The 16,284-nt window shown below is 44.0% G+C and overlaps 1 protein-coding gene across 2 annotated transcripts in view; it reads left to right on the forward strand.

Moving 5' to 3' along the window:
* The window catches only part of SCRN1 (secernin 1), a 57,195-nt gene that overhangs the window by 15,336 nt on the left and 25,575 nt on the right, over positions 1-16,284 (forward strand). For both annotated transcript variants that reach the window (XM_060156931.1, XM_060156932.1), the window contains exons 2-3: positions 4,337-4,496; positions 15,195-15,376. In XM_060156931.1, coding sequence (XP_060012914.1) covers positions 4,338-4,496; positions 15,195-15,376 — 341 coding nt within the window. In that variant the 5' untranslated portion in view covers position 4,337. The remainder of the gene's footprint in view (positions 1-4,336; positions 4,497-15,194; positions 15,377-16,284) is intronic.

The raw sequence follows: 16,284 nt of genomic DNA on the forward strand, positions 1-16,284 counted from the left end.
GAACTCCCTTTCATCTACTGCTCTGTCTCCTCCCTGTCACAGCCAACTTCTTTGAAAAGCTATCTGTGTGCACTGGCTCCATTTCCTTCCTAAAACCTGGCTTAAAAGCCTTCAGTGGCTTTAGTGTTTATTATGGGACAGACATTAAAGTCCCTGCCGTTGCCTTCAAGACCCAACATGAACTAGCCTCTCTCCCTGCGTCTCCAGCCTCTTCCCCGTTACCTCGGGCTCAGCCACACTGGCTGTTGGATGTAATGGCTCCTTCCCCTTTCTCCAGCCACAGGGGCTTCAAACCTGCATAGCCTCCTTCTGGAATAGTCTCACTCCCCCACCCATCTGTCCTTTGTGGACTATAAGGTAAGGTATCTACTTAGAGGAAATGGTTGGAAGTTTGAAGAGAAGTGAAAATCTCAAAAGTGCATTTAGGAGTTAAAGAGAGGAATTGTCCAGACAAAGTACACAAGGGGTTTCCAGGTAGCAATGAGGGCCACTTTCCGGGTATATTCAGAGTCAGGAATGTGAGCTTCACATCAAGGGAAATGGAATTGTCCTCTAGGGCTATGATCACCTTTAGCTTCTGGAGAAAAGAGCTTTGCTTAAACTCAGTTCACCTGATGAGTTCAGTATCCACTTCCTGTGTTTATTTTTCTCAGTCTTGTAGCATTGTCCTACCTCCTCTTGACTAATTCAGTTTATGTGGGTGATAGCACGATTTGTCATAGAATAAGTGGAGGACTTTACAAATAAATACTTCTGCGGTCATTGGAAACCTCACTGTGAAAGTCCTCATTTCTGGGTTTATTGGGAAGTTGTAAAGTGGCTCTGTTCAGTAGGATTTCTACTACCCACCTGTGGCTATTTAAATTGAAATGAATTAAAATTTGTAATAAAATTAAAAATTTAATCCCTTAATTACACTAACTACACGCCAATAGCCACTTGAGGCTGGTGGCCACCGTATTACACAGTGGAGCTGGAACATTTTCGTCATTGTAGAAAGTTGTGAACAGCACTGATCTAGAGAGCAGACAAGGGTCCAGCGAAGTCATCTCTGAGGCTAGTCGTTGTGTAGAATGGTGATCCAGGAAAGGTAATGGACAGTTGGCTTTGGCTAGTTTGCTACAGGTTGTGATACACAGTTTATGGGTTCATCTAACATTAAAAAAAATGACATAAAAATTCTGCTCCCTTCTGGCATTCCCAGTCATTCCCAAAATTCAGCAGAAAAGCCAGCTTCTCTGGGCCCACATATCCCTGGGCTTCCTTTGCCTATGTATTCGTCATGGTCAAGTGACTCAGATGACCTGCTGACCAAGCAGATGTCCAAGCTGAAGAATAAGTGCTAGTCAAAAACTCCTAGGGGCAGGACAGGAATAAAGACACAGACATAGAGAATGGACTTGAGGACACGGGGAGCGGGGAGGGTAAGCTGGGACGAAGTGCGAGAGTGGCATGGACTTATATACATTACCAAATGTAAAACAGATGTTAGTGGGAAGCAGCTGCATAGCACAGGGAGATCAGCTCCGTGCTTTGTGACCACCTAGAGGGGTGGGATAGGGAGGGTGGGAGGGACACGCAAGAGGGAGGGGATATGGGGATGTATGTGTATATGTATAGCTGATTCGCTTTGTTATACAGCAGAAACTAACACACCATTGTAAAGCAATTATACTCCAATAAAGATGTTAAAAAAAAGAAGAAAGAAAAAAAAAGATTTATCTGTTATTTACTTATTAATTTATTTTTGGCTATGTCGGGTCTTAGTTGCAGCATGTGGGATCCTCGTTGAGGCATGTGGCATCTTTCGTTGTGACGTGCAGGCTCCTCGTTGTGGTGCGTGGCCTTCTCTCTTGCTGTGGTGTGCGGGGTTTTCTTTTCTTTGGTTGCGGCACGCAGGCTTCAGGGTGCGTGGGCTCTGTAGTTGTGGCATGCGGGCTCAGTTGCCCCACGGCATGTGGGATCTTAGTTCCCTGACCAGGGATCGAACCTGCGTCCCCCACGTCGTAAGGTGGACGCTTCACCACCGGACCACCAGGGAAGTCCCAGATTTTTACTGTTTTTAAGGATCGAGTAAAGTAAGGTTCTGCTCATAGATCAGACACCAGCACTTTTGACATGGCCCAACAATGGGGGCAGAAGGGAAGTCCTATTACATACGAGAGTCATACAAACACAGGACAACACGTTCTTTCCCGATCTTACCTTCTTCTGGGTCTGTTTCACTTGATTTGGCTCAGCCAGCAATTCTTCCCACCTCCAAATTCTAGGAATCCTCTATAAAGGCATTTTATCTTATAATTATTGTAGGTCTTCCTTACACATACAGAGTCTTGGTTTATTCCTCTCTACCCCTCAAGTTTGAAGATAATGTGGTTTTGTGAAAATGGGAAAGGTTAAGAGGAGGAAGAACTGGAGTCCCTTTTATTTTCTTGCCTTTTCTTTCCCCCAAAGGGGCTAGGGGCTATTTTCCTGAGCTAGGAGGGAATTATTTGCAGAGTTATGGACTACCTACTTCTCTGTGCCCTGGGGAGGGACCTGTCATAAGCACTGCCAGGAGGAACTCTGGCAGCCCGGGGTGTGTGTACACAGACTGCCCTGAAGTAGCCTGGATGTAGACGTAGCAATATGGTTCCTCACAAAGATGTTTCTAAACGTAGAATGTTGCTGACTCTGTGACTTGATAACTGGTCCAGTAATGAGTGAGGGGAGTTGATTTTGATTGGCTTGCTCAACAGAAATTTTGAGACACTGCTCTATTTGAGTGGTCAAAACCCAAAGAAAATATCTCGTATACTCACGTAGCCTCTACAAGTTGCAAAATATGTTCTCAAGAATCATTTCATTTGATGCTCATGATACATCTGTGGGCTGGGGCAAAACATGAGGCTCAGGGCTTCCCTGGTGGCGCAGTGGTTGAGAGTCCGCCTGCTGATGCAGGGGACACGAGTTCGTGCCCCGGTCTGGGAAGATCCCACATGCCGCAGAGCGGCTGGGCCCGTGAGCCATGGCTGCTGAGCCTGCACGTCCGGAGCCTGTGCTCCACAACGGGAGAGGCCACAACAGTGAGAGGCCCGCGTACCACAAAAAAAAAAACCCAAAAAACAAAAGAAAAAAATCCGTGAGGCTCAGAGTGGTAAAGTGATTTGCTCAAGGTTACACAGCTAGTAGGTGACGAGGCTGAGTTTTGAATGCCAGTTGCTTTTCTGAGAATATTGCTTTACTTCTCATTTATATTTTAATGGAGAAGCAGATGGTAAGGATAGTTCCTGATGCTCCAGTGGGATGGATGATGAAGCTGGCTGCTGAGACAGGGAACGTTAGGAAGGGATCCAGTTTAGGGAAAATGATGAACTCAGCTTTGGATATCAGGTAGGCTGGGTCTGTGGGTCAGGAGCTCAAGGAGAGAACTGAGCTGGAATTATATATGTAGGTCACTGGTTCGTAAATGACAAGCGAAGCTCTGGGCATGGATGAGTTTTCCCAGAAAGAAAAGAGCATTAAATGAGGAAGGAAGGGCCAAGCAGTGAGGATGCTCGATGGCCAAGTAGAAGAGAACTAGCCAGCCCAGGAGCAGTTAGAGAGGCGGGAGGAAAGCCAAAAGGTGCTTGAGTGTTATGTCGTTGAGGTAGAGAAAGATATATATCAAAGAGTGGCGTATCTTTCGGTTTACTTCCAGACCCATTTCCCCACGAGCACCTCAAAAACTATCATATGGCAGCCGTGCATCTCTAGACCAGAGGCACTTCTGCAGTGCACTGTTACAAGGCATATTTATTTATTTTCGTATTGCTGTGACAGATGGCAGCGTGTGTGTTTTCTGCCTGGAACAATAACCTTTCCATTCTCCTGCGTCCTTGCGCTTTTGGCTGTCGCTGCGGTCTGTGGCGAACCTGAGATCCTTTATTCCCACAGAGTACTAAACAATATCTGGTGTCAGTGGTTTTGTGATTCTACTCCAGACACCCCACCTTCATGTGCCAGCTGGGCGCTCTCTTTTTTTTTTTTTTTTGCGGTACGCGGGCCTCTCACCGCTGCGGCCTCTCCCGTTGCGGAGCACAGGCTCCGGACGCGCAGGCTCAGCGGCCATGGCTCACGGGCCCAGCCGCTCCGCGGCATGTGGGGTCTTCCCGGAGCGGTGCACGAACCCGTGTTCCCTGCATCGGCAGGCGGACTCTCAACCACTGCGCCACCAGGGAAGCCCCAGCTGGGCTCTCTTAATGAGCTCGCTTCACACAGTTCAATACTAGAACTCTCTTAGTGGGTGAAATATGTTTGAAGAACTCACCGGTGGAATGTTCCATGTTAGGCCTGCTTCCATTCTCTCTCTTTTCAGGATGGCTTTAGCTCCTCCAAGTTACTGTTTTGTGGCCTTCCCGCCACGTGCGAAGGACGGTCTGGTGGTATTTGGGAAAAATTCAGCTCGGCCCAGGGATGAAGTGCAAGAGATTGTGTATTTCTCAGCAGCTGATCATGAACCCGAGAGCAAGGCTGAGGTAAGTCACGTGTTACTATCTCTCAGTTAACATGTATTCTCTTTCTCTGGCTTTGTCCAGCACCTTGATGTCTTAACCTGGAAGCCTGCTCACAAGTCAGAACTGTCTTGTGGGTTCTGTTGATTCCTGTTTCCATTCAGGTTTGTTCATAGCCTTAAAAACAGGGTCACATGGAGAATTCTACATTCGTTGGTATGGCCCATGTTTTATACTTAAGTAAAATATTTACACAATTCCAAAGTCAAATCTATGAAATAAGATATATTCATAGAAGTCTAGCTTCTACCTTTGTATCATTCACTCCATTGCCTTTTTCTTCTATAGGTTATCATGTTTTGGAAGTTTGGGGGTTTATCCTTCCATTAAAAAAATTACATATTAATATATGGAGTAAACTACACACACATACATATCCATATGACTGTTTATCCCAGTCCCTTTCCTCCCTTCTTAGATGGATGGTAGCATGCTATATACACTTTTCTCCACTTTGCTCTTTTCAACTAAAACTGTATCTTGCAGGTCACTCCATCTGGTCTCTAAAGAGATTCTTCATCCCTCATTTGCAGCTGTGTAGTATTTCATTCTGTGGATGTAATCAGACTTTAATCAGTCCCATATTGCTGGACATTTGGGTTGTTTTCCTGTCTTTTGCTCTTACAAATAGTGCTGAAGTGAATGATAGCCTTGTGCATCTGTCACAGTATCTGGTCTTGGTTTATATATTTTTATCATGTTCAAAATTATCCACCAGTTCTTATTTTGAGTGCTTAGTCAGTATTTCTTTGGAATAGGTGCCTAGAAATGAGATTTCTGAGTCACAGTGTATGTAAATAGGTAATTTTGTTAGATATGGTCAAATTTCCTTTCATAGCTGGTGTACCGTACCATTTTGCATTCCCACCAGCCATGTAAGACGGTGCCTGTTTGTTCATACTCCCAGAGTGTGTTGTCAAACTCTCATGATGGCTATTTCATGTTAGTTTTACATTCTGCTCTTTTACTAAATTCTTTTATTGGTTGTGTCAGCTTTTATTATTGATTCTCTTGGGTTTTCCAGGTATGTTGTTATAAAACCTGCAAATAGAGATTGTTTGATTGTTCTTACATCTCTAATTATTTTCTTGTTTGTTTGGCTTATAGCTTGGATTCAGTATTAATAGTGAGGGAGATAATGGATATCTTTGCCTTTGTTCCTGACCTGAGCGGGGGGACAGCCTCTAGTGCTTCCACATTAAGTAAGATGCTGGTTTGGGAACAGAGATTTATATAGTTTTGTCATGTTAAAAAGTATACATCAATTCATACTTTGATTGCTTTTAAATCCTCAAGAATAGGTGTTACATTTTGTTAGAGATCTTTCCAGTGATTATGGAGATAATCCCCTGATTTTTTTCTTCCTATTTAATGATAAGTTGAACCATCTTTGCATTCATGGAATAAACTTCTTGGTTATGGTATATTTAGTTGTATGTGTTTAAATTGTAATTGTTTGTTGAAGGATGAAGAATTTGGATGAAAAAAATGGGAGCTAGTAGATTAACAAACTCTTGCCCCTGACATCATCTGTATTCTTTGATGTTCTATGCTTTACAAAATAAACTGATTTTTCTGGTGACTGTGCTAGGTTTTAAGTGAGTATTCATCAGTGCGTATTTCATTTTCTTATCTGAATCTTTATCTGTTTCGATCCTTTAAAAGCATTAAGCATCACCAGAGCAACAGAACTCTACAAGGAGCTGCTTATGCGAGGTGAATTCAACAGAGACACTGAGACGAACAGGCAGAGTGCGTGAGTCTGTGGTCGAGGCAGCGGCAGACTGGCTCCCACAGGATATTCGCCAGAACCGCTTGCCTCTCGTGTTGCACCACTAACTTGGTCCAAGCCCCTAAGCTTCAGCGGGACCTTCCTTTCATACAGGCAGAAAAGAGTGCTAGGTTCTCTGGCGCTCATGCTAGCTTTTAAATGGGTATTCAGTAATGTTTGAATGTCCATGTTGTTTGCATCTGAATGTTTCTTTCTGTTCCTGGAACAGAGTGGACTCAGTATGGATGAAGTTGGCCTGGTTTGCGTTGTTACTGACCTTCCCTGTCTGTCTTCCCTAAATGTTTCTTTTCCCAGAGAGTCATGCAAAACTGAAACAACACTTTGATTTTCATGTGGGCAGATTTAATTTCCCAAAGATGGCTATACGAAATCCCATTCCACATGTACTTCTCACAGTGTGATAGACACGCCTCCATGGAGTGGAGGGTTTATGCCCCCCCCCCACCCCTGCCACGAATCTTGGTGAGGACTTCCGATGGCATCATGCAGTGAAGCGTGACGGAGGTGATGCTGTGTGACCTCCAGGGCTGGGTCATAAAAGGATTCAGCTTCCACTCATCTCCCTCTTTTGGAACTCTAGCCCTAAGATCCCAGGCACCATGCTGGGGGGAACCCAAACACCCATGTACACAGACCATGGGGTGGGGCCCACGTGGAGAGCCTACAGCTAGTGTCAGCTGCCAGATGTGTGAGTGAATGACATTTCAGTGATTCCAGACTTCAGGCTCTGTGGAGTAGAGACACACCATCCCTTCTGTGCCCTGTCCAGACTCCTGACTCATCAAATTCACGAACATAATAAACGGTTGTTTTACACCACTGGATTTGGGGTCATTTTTTAGTAGCCATAGTCACTACAATATTGTACAAAGCCTTTTATAAATATGGCTGAAATAAATATTTTAGAAAAAATTTGTTTTCTTTTTTGGGGAATAGGTTAAATAAGTCTGTATTTTACTCACGGTTACAGTCATTTTAGGAAATAGACTAGATTCCTTTCACCAGTTAACCTATGGTATATTAATGCTCAAATACACTATAGGTTACATTATGTCCCTTTGCATAAATAAGGGACATAATGCAGCTTGATACATACCAGAGTTAGTCCCTAAGGCAGCCCTGACATTTTTTCTGAGTTGCATATCTGTGTTCTGAGTCGCCTCTGCACGTTTCCACATCCATACTCTGCAGGTAAAATAACTCAACGGATCCAAAACCAAATTCACTTTCCCCGTCTCATTTGTTCCCCTAACAGCGCTATCGTCTGCCGCATCGTTTAATCTAGAAACCAGACAGAAGCGCTGACCCCCGTTTTCCCACTTCTCTGTGGATGCACGGGGGTGGCTGTCACTGTGTCTTGTTGCTTCCTCTCCTGTGTCCCCACCTCCACCCCACGGCCCCCAGCTCACACCCACCCCCATCTCCCTTCGGCTTTAATCTGCTTATTGGTGCCCAGGTCTCTTTCTCCTGAATTCTGTTCCCTGCAGGGTCACCGGAATTTTCTTTCCAGATCACAGCTTTGTCATTGCCTTGTTTAAAAATGTTTGGTTGCTTATAGGATGAGAGTCCAGGCTGATTTGTATGCCATTCACAACCCTTCCTGATTGGCACCCACCCTGCTCACTTTTCTTTCTTTTCTTTTCAATTAATAGACAGTTTCAGAGCAGATTTAAGTTTCCAGAAAAATGAGTATAAGTACAGAGAGTTCTCATATAACCCCTCAACTCCCCCCAACCCCCCGCCTCCCAGTTTCCCCTGTTATTAACATTTTGCCTTAATATGGTGCATTTGCTACAATTGATGAGGCTGTACTGATACATTATTATTAACAAAGGCAGTAGTTTACATTAAAGTTCACTCTTTGTGTAATATATTGTATGGGTTTTGACAGTTTCTAATATCATGTATCTGTCATACAGAGTAGTTCCACTGCCCTAAACATCCTCGTGTTCTGCCTGGTCACCTCTCCCTTCCCCTAACCCCTGGCAACCGCTGATCTTTTCACTGTCTCCATAGTTTTCCCTTTTCTAGAAGGTTATTTAGTTGGAATCATATAATATGTAGCCTTTTCAGATTGGCTTCTTTCACTTACTAATATACATTTAAGATTCATTCATGTCTCTTCCAGGCTTGATAGAATGTTTCTTTTCAGCTCTGAATAATATTCCAGTGTCTGAATGTACCATAATTTATTCTTCCATTCACCCATTGAAGGACATCTTGGTTGCATCCAAGTTTTGGCAATTTTGAACAAAGTTGCTGTAAAATTTGTGCGTAGGTTTTTATATGGACATAAATTTTCAACTCATTTGGGTAAAGATAATTTTTAATGTAATTTTACGTTTTGAATAGGTGATATATTGGTGTGGTTCAAAGATTTAATAACATTAAAAGGTTTACAGTAAGCAGTCTTAACCTCCCCTTATTCCTGTCTACTGATTCCCATCTTTTATTTATTTATTTATTTGTTTGTTTATTTATTTATTTTTGTGCGTTGGGTCTTTGTTGCTGCGCGCAGGCTTTCTCTAGTTGCGGTGAGCGGGGGCTACTTGTGGTTGCAGTGCGCAGGCTTCTCACTGTGGTGGCTTCTCTTGTTGCGGAGCACGGGCCCTAGGTGTGTGGGCTTCAGTAGTTGTGGCATGTGGGCTCAGTAGTTGTGGCTCGCAGGCTCTAGAATGCAGGCTCAGTAGTTGTGGCACACCGGCTTTGTTGCTCCGTGGCATGTGAGATCTTCCCGGACCAGGGCTCAAACCCGTGTCCACTGCAGGGGACACGGGTTCAATCCCTGGTTGGGGAACTAAGATCCTGCATGTCATCCGGCGTGGCCAAAAGAAAAAAAAATAAATAAAATTGTGGGTTTTGTTTTTTAAATGGAGGTTTCGTTTAAAAAAAGAGTCACTGTGATTGCTCATCTGCCCACCTACCCACCCTTCCAACTGGTCCATCCTACCAGGCGGTCTTCTCTTCCAGTTCGTTCCCTTTCTTACCCTTCATCTTTCACTCAGTCTGTCCATCGGTCTGCTTGTCCATCTATCATCTACTCTATGTCCAGTTCACTTTGCTTGAGATGGAGGAATAAGAAATGGGGTCCTCCAGCACAGAGTTCCTCAGTTTCTAAAATTACACTGCACATTTTTGTTCAGATGCACAGCTGGCAGATTGGAACATTTTATTTTCTGTTCTTTAGTCTTTCTTCTGTGGATTCTGGGTTTTTAACAACTCCTCATCTGGTTGCAGAATAGGATGGATAAGTGTGTATCCAATTGTGAAATCCCCTGTGTCCTTTCCGAGGATGCTGTACACTGTGCATCACAGAACTCATCTCCCTTTACCTCAGGCCCTGCTTCTCCCTAGTGGGGGCGTTGAAGAATCAGATGCATAATTTCCTGGATTATGATGTTCTGTGTGTGCATGGGTGCATTTGTGTGTGTGTGGATGTGCATCTGTGCTCATGGATGGGTATAGGTCTATTCTTAAATGGTTAAACCTTCTATTTAAGAAAAAAATGGATCCAACATTAGAATATTTTCCTGGAAGAACAATGGATTTCAACTACAGTTTACATGAGTCATACTTGGTACCCAAGAGAGTAATTATACCACAATTTATGGAGACAGAATTCTTTTTTTTTTTTTTTGTGGTACTCGGGCCTCTCACCATTGCGGCCTCTCCCGTTGCGGAGCACAGGCTCCGGATGCTCAGGCCCAGCGGCCACAGCCCATGGGCCCAGCCACTCCGCGGTATGTGGAATCCTCCCGGACCGGGGCACGAACCCACGTCCCCTGCATTGGCAGGCGGACTCCCAACCACTGTGCCACCAGGGAAGCCCAAGACAGAATTCTTGATAGCCAAGTCAGGTTTGATACATAATGTTTTTTGAACGATTCTCTTATTATTATATATTAAACCTCACCTCCATTTTTCTCTCCTTTAGAATTCATTGTTTCCTTTTCTTTGAAAGTTAGTTTGAATTTATTTTTATTTTCTACTGTATGAAGTTCAGTGTGGGATTAGTATCCTCAGCAAGGTTATACAGCTTTCACAGTTGGGGTGGGTTTTTAGTAGATCATTTCCCTTTTCTTCCCCAATGAAAATATTTGCAAGAAGAATAGAAAATTACCAATTAATGATAGCTGGTGGTGTTGTTAGTAGCATTGTTTAGGTGGTGGCTGTATTTGTGGTGTGTGGAGTATGTGTGTACATGGTGGGGCAGGGAGTGGGTCCTGAATGTTAATTCTGAAGATTATCCCCTACAGCAGGAGAACACAAGTCATTCTGGAATCAAAGAAATCTGACCAGAGCTCCATGGCCACTAAGTAGATTGTGTGTCTTTCTTCCTGTTTTCCTGTTTTCTTCTCTTCAGCCCCAGGAGCAGGAGTCCCCAGCCTTCTGTGCGGTCAGAGCGTCTCCCTTGCTCCGTGGGAGAGTGGCTCGGCAGGGGGCTTCCTTCCATCACGTCCCCTTTCCCAATCCTGTTTCTGACGCCAGGCCTTTGCATTGTCCATCCTCAAAGATCTTACAGCTTCAGGGGAATAAAAAGCAGCTCTTCTAAAGTGTGGTCAGCATCTTCTTTTGTCTTTGTTTAGACTCATATGAGCCTTAAGGGCACATTTTCAAAAACCAGTCAAGTAGCAGGCAGGACACTGGAATAAAACAATTAAAAAACGAACAACCTCAGTGATAATTAGCAGCGCTGCTTTAGAGTCACAAATTTTCTAAAACTAAAACTATTTCCCTGAAGCATCCCGTTTTCCCTGCCTTTGTTTCCCACCCTAAGAAGTCTGGCTGACTCATCAACTCATTTCACAGTGGTTTTCGCTGGTGGTGCCAGGGTTGTGTTCACCATCTGAGTACAGTAGGAAAGGCACAATGATTGCGTTTCATTAATTGAAACGTCTATTGTGTGAGTGTCTCTATTCCACTTTCACTGGGTGATATCCAGAAATAGTGTGTGCAGGAATGTGCAAGGGGTAGGCGACAGCATGACGCTGATTTTGCTTTTCATTTTGGACACCATCACACAAAACAATAAAGGGTTTGCCCTGAACAAGAATTGTCATTTGTTTTTGCCTCCGAGGCCTTGTCAAGGTTTATCTTTCCATCCTCCAACCTGGCATATGTCCCCAGGAGCCACCTGAGAGCGACAAGCTCAGTGCAGGGTAATACTTTTAAAAGCTCCGTGATTAGCATTAGGCAGGGCTGACATTTACAAGTGTGCCTCACCACGCCCCCTGCCCTGGGCATTCTTATGTTGCTGTGTGGCCTTGGCCCCCAGAAGTCACACTAGCTGACAGATTTGTTTTATTAAAGGCTGGGTGGGTGTGGCCATGGGGCAGCAAGACGAACTGCTCCTCTTTTTTTGAAGCCCCCTTGAACAGCTTAATCACCGAAGTGAGGCCCGAACTGTCCCTGTAAAGACTGATCTTCTGAGGGGTGAACGTTTTCTCTTTGCTTTTTTTCTCATAGAAACTTGGCTAGGACTTTTGACTTTAGAACTAAATTGTTTTTCCAGGCTGAAAGAAAATTTCGGGTACTTTTGGATTTTTTTTCCCCAGAGACACCTTTCCTGCTACCTCAAATCCCACTTTTTCTCTGCCTTGTTAATAATGTGGCAATTGTGAGTGTCAGTGAATTTTACTTAAGAAAATGACTGCCTGCGGAGTTCATGTTCTAGATGGCTGACTTTACAACGTTTAACTCATTACATCTTGTGTAAATGTTCCTTATTTGTGAGGTTTGCTCCCAAACTGGGATTTTAAATAACCGATCTCTATGAGACAAGTGTGTCCATCCTCCCTACTCCCTCCTACACCTGGGTGTCATTAGACAGATTTCAAACCCAGTGGACCATGTGTGAATTGCAGCCACAGAAGGGCCCTTGTGAGGCCCAGACTTCTGTGGTCCATGACAAAGATGCCCCGAGGGGCATGTGTTCTAGGCTCACTAAGGCTGGGGTGCACACCCACCCACCTCCCGTTCCCCGACCCTGTGGCCTGTGAGGAGATCTGGGGCATCAGCTTGCAGCCTGGTGCTTGGGAGGTGCTGATTTAGCCCATCTGGCTAGTTGGGGATCTCCTTCCTTTCTCATGATTCTAAGTTTGGCCTGAAAAGTGTCAGGTTGGCTGCATGTATTTTGGACTCCCACAGAGACCATATGGTCTTTTGCATTCAGTGTTCAACATTTTTATCTGTCAGTACTTACTGAGCTTTTGCAGTCCTGTGACTCAGTGCCATCGTAGCTCCCCTAAGTGGCAGGGTGGAGGACCTCCCTGAACCGTGAACACATTTTTGACATCCCCACCTGTCTCTTCTCAGGCTCTTACCTCTGTCTGGAATACCTCGATGTCTGGCCTACTTTTCAAGATCAACCTAAATGTCACTCACTTGATAAAACCTCTGCCCACTTGGTTGTGTTCCCTTTCCTTTGAACCTCTATTATGCTCCCTCTGACCTGTGTTATTCATTCGTTCATTCATTTATCCATTCATTCATTCAAAAAAAGGTTTATTGATGCCTACTATATACCAGATTTGGGATATGTCATGAACTAAACAGCAAAGATCTCTCCCTCCTTCCCTTCTGTAATCTCTCAATAGCGCTTACATTCTAGCTGGTGGAGATAGCATACATAAACAGCACGTACGATACGTCAGTCAGTTATATAGTATTTTGGAAGGGTCAAAATGGCATGGAACGGGGAAAGGAAAAGGAAGGGCAGGATCGTGTCGATCAGAGTACGAGGTGGGAGGAGGGGACGAGATGCAGCGCGTATTAGGCAGACAGGCCTCAGTGACACTTACTGAAGTTGGCCTGTGGTCGTAGTCCGCGTATGTGCCTTCTCCTTCTTTCCCAACTGAAGGGACAGAGACTGGGTCTCCTCACTGATTTATCTGCCAGCAGCACTTAGCACGAAATGCCTTGTGTGTGGTCGGTGCTCCGTAGATACTTGGTGAAATGGGAACAAATGTGTCAAAATGAATTTGAGGGCAAATAAAAAGCTCATTTCCTATTTTGCTTTTTTCCTGTCCTTACAAAAAGTACTTTATGATAAATCTGTGCTTAAGAATCTGAGATTCCTTGCCTATTTACTTACTCTTTTCAAGATAGAGTTTGTCACTGGACCTCAGTGGATACAGGGGTTTTGGAAAGTATTGATCAGTGCTGCTTTTGGCATGAAATAGTACAATTCTAACATATAAACGTCAATTCCATTTAGAAGAGCACAGAGGACTGTAGCTTGTTTACCGCCTTGGCCAGCTTTTTTGCTGTAAAAGAATCACTTTTTTAGACAATAAATAACTTTCGGGAACTGAATAGGGGAAAACATTTCAAGCGTATATTTTACTATCAATTTGCCATGAAAAACTCAAAGGTCTCTTGACAACCTCCGGGTTTAATTAGTTTTCAGTTTACAAATACTTATCAAGTGAAATAACATTATCCCAGTGCAGAGCAATACCTAACGTGGATCGTGAAGATACGGATGTCACGTGACCAGTGAGTGTGCATTTCAGCTCTTACCTGAGGTTTAGAGATTATGGAAAATCAATGCAGAGTAGCTTTCTGGGCTGCATTCAGTCCATATAAGTGGGTCTTGAATCAAAAAAATGATCTAAGGCTGCAGTTGATCCAGTGCTTTCAGGTGCCCAATTTAAAATGCAAATGGCTGCTGTGGCTGATAAATTTCTCCCCTGAGAGCTGAAAAGCTCTGTGTAATTTAGAGCCCTGAGTTCCAGACTGCAGCTTCCACGGGAAGAGTATGTGTGTCATAGACTGCTAGCATATCAGCGTCAGGAGGCTCCTGTGGACAGCCTAGTTTAGTGCTTTTCCGACTGCTCTAGCCGAGTCCTCCCAGGGGCCCGGTATGGGGAGGGGAAAGGCTCTGAGTTATCTATCCCCAGTCCCATGCCTGTTCTTCCATTCACCTCAATACGCTTTGACCGGGTTTATTGTCTTTATGCTTTTATGTAAGAGTTTGTATGGAGGAAGTGTTCTGAGGCTAAAAATATCATACTTGGAAAGAAGTAGCTTGATCTAGATTAGCTCATTCATTTTCCAGGTAAAGACACAGCAGCCTGGAGAAGTAAGACACAGCTCTAAGTGGTTATGTACTGCAGTTGTGACAGCAGTTAGGAATATGCCTCTCTGGGACCGTTTCCTTATATGTCCACCTCATGGGCTTAGTGTGGGAATCAAATGGGAAAGACCAGGAAGCACAATGGATAAGAGAGTGTACATTTAATGCGTTAGTTAAATGTAAAGTATCACTATCATTTTCTCTTTTCTCCCTCTAGAGCAATCATGTGGGTTGTCAGACTGTTCCAGGGAGCCCCAGGGATCATTGCAGGAAGCTTAGGGGACCTCTTTTCTCCAGACAAATCATCTTTCCTTTTATCTGCTTTCTATGTTAGGCATCTAGGTAAAGTTTCTTTTATAGATAGGACTCTATAACTTTGAAAAAGTTTGAAAACCATTGATCTAGAAGGAATTTTGCAAATGAATAGCTATGCTTGTTTAAAATGCTGGTGGCCATCTGTGCCCATTGAAAAGGCTAGATACAGAATATTCAGGGCAGAGATTGCTTGAATACCTGGTTCGAGAAGGTGGACTGCTGTAGATGTAAACATTATGCACAGATTGGCCTGAACCGAAGAGACAGAAAACTGAGTGAGTGACAAGACTGAAACTCACTGGGGAAACCTTTGAGCTGCTTTGAGACGTGTGGTGTTTTTTAAGTCTGGGTGTTCCCAAGGCCTTTTATTTCTTGGCTCTGTTTGTAACCGATGTGGTGGTTTAATGTAAGTACCAAGGTGAAAACTAAGTGGTACCTGACAGGTGATGACCCTTTCTTTCCTGTCTTCATTTTTTAGTGCACTTACATTTCAATCGACCAAGTTCCCAGGACCCATGCCATCGTGATAAGCAGACCTGCCTGGCTTTGGGGGGCAGAAATGGGAGCCAATGAACATGGAGTGTGCATAGCCAATGAAGCCATCAATGCCAGAGAGCCAGCCGCTGAAACGGATGCCTTACTGGGGATGGATCTGGTCAGGTACTGCCTGGTGATTCTTTGAAACAACTGCCCAGAACAGGTGGGGTGTGGGGATGGGATTTATCTCCCTCCAAACCTCATACTTCCTAACGCAGTCCTTCCAGAGAAGACTTGTGCCTTTTGAGATAAACTTGGAGGTGATGGAAAAAAGAATAGATTACAATGGAGTATTATTCAGCAATAAAAAAAATTCAGTACTGAAACCTGCTATAACATGATGAATCTTGAAAACGTTATACTAAGTGAAAGAAGTCAGACACAAAAGGTCATTATTGTGTGATTCCATTTACACGAAATGTCCTGAATAGGGCTAATTCATAGAAGCAGAAAGTAGACTAGTGGTGGCCTGGGGTTGGAGTGGAGGATGGGGAGTGATTCCTAATGGATATGGTGCTTCTTCTTGGGGTGTTGGAATGTTCTAAATTTAGATTATGGTGATAGTTGCACAACTTTATGAATATACTAAAGACCCCTGAACTACACTTTTAAATGGATGAAGTTTATGGTCTTTGAAATGTATCTATCTAATAATATATAAAAATAAAAAGAATATATTAAAAAGACATAAAAGATAAAGGAAAACAGAACAGAAATCACTTCCCTCCTTTCCCCTCTAAGTCTTGGTCATCTTTTCTTCCTTTCCCTCCCCTTCCAGCCACAGTGTAACAGAGGGAAGCGGACGTGTAAGCTCGGCAGGATGGGGGTCTCTGTCGGCTTGTTCGCTACTGCGTCACAAGCACCAGGGGCTGTGTGCCTGGCACGTAGTGGCTGATCAGCGACTGAGTTTGGAAAGAATGACTAAAGTAGACAGTGGGTGGGAATGAAACAACGTTCTGAAATGGCTTCCTTTTTTCTGAAATACTGAAATGCAATGGAGTCATGGCTTGATTGAAAGACGATTGGGCTGG

Source organism: Lagenorhynchus albirostris, chromosome 8 (genome assembly GCF_949774975.1).
Source record: "Lagenorhynchus albirostris chromosome 8, mLagAlb1.1, whole genome shotgun sequence".
Classification (NCBI taxonomy): Eukaryota; Metazoa; Chordata; class Mammalia; order Artiodactyla; family Delphinidae; genus Lagenorhynchus; species Lagenorhynchus albirostris.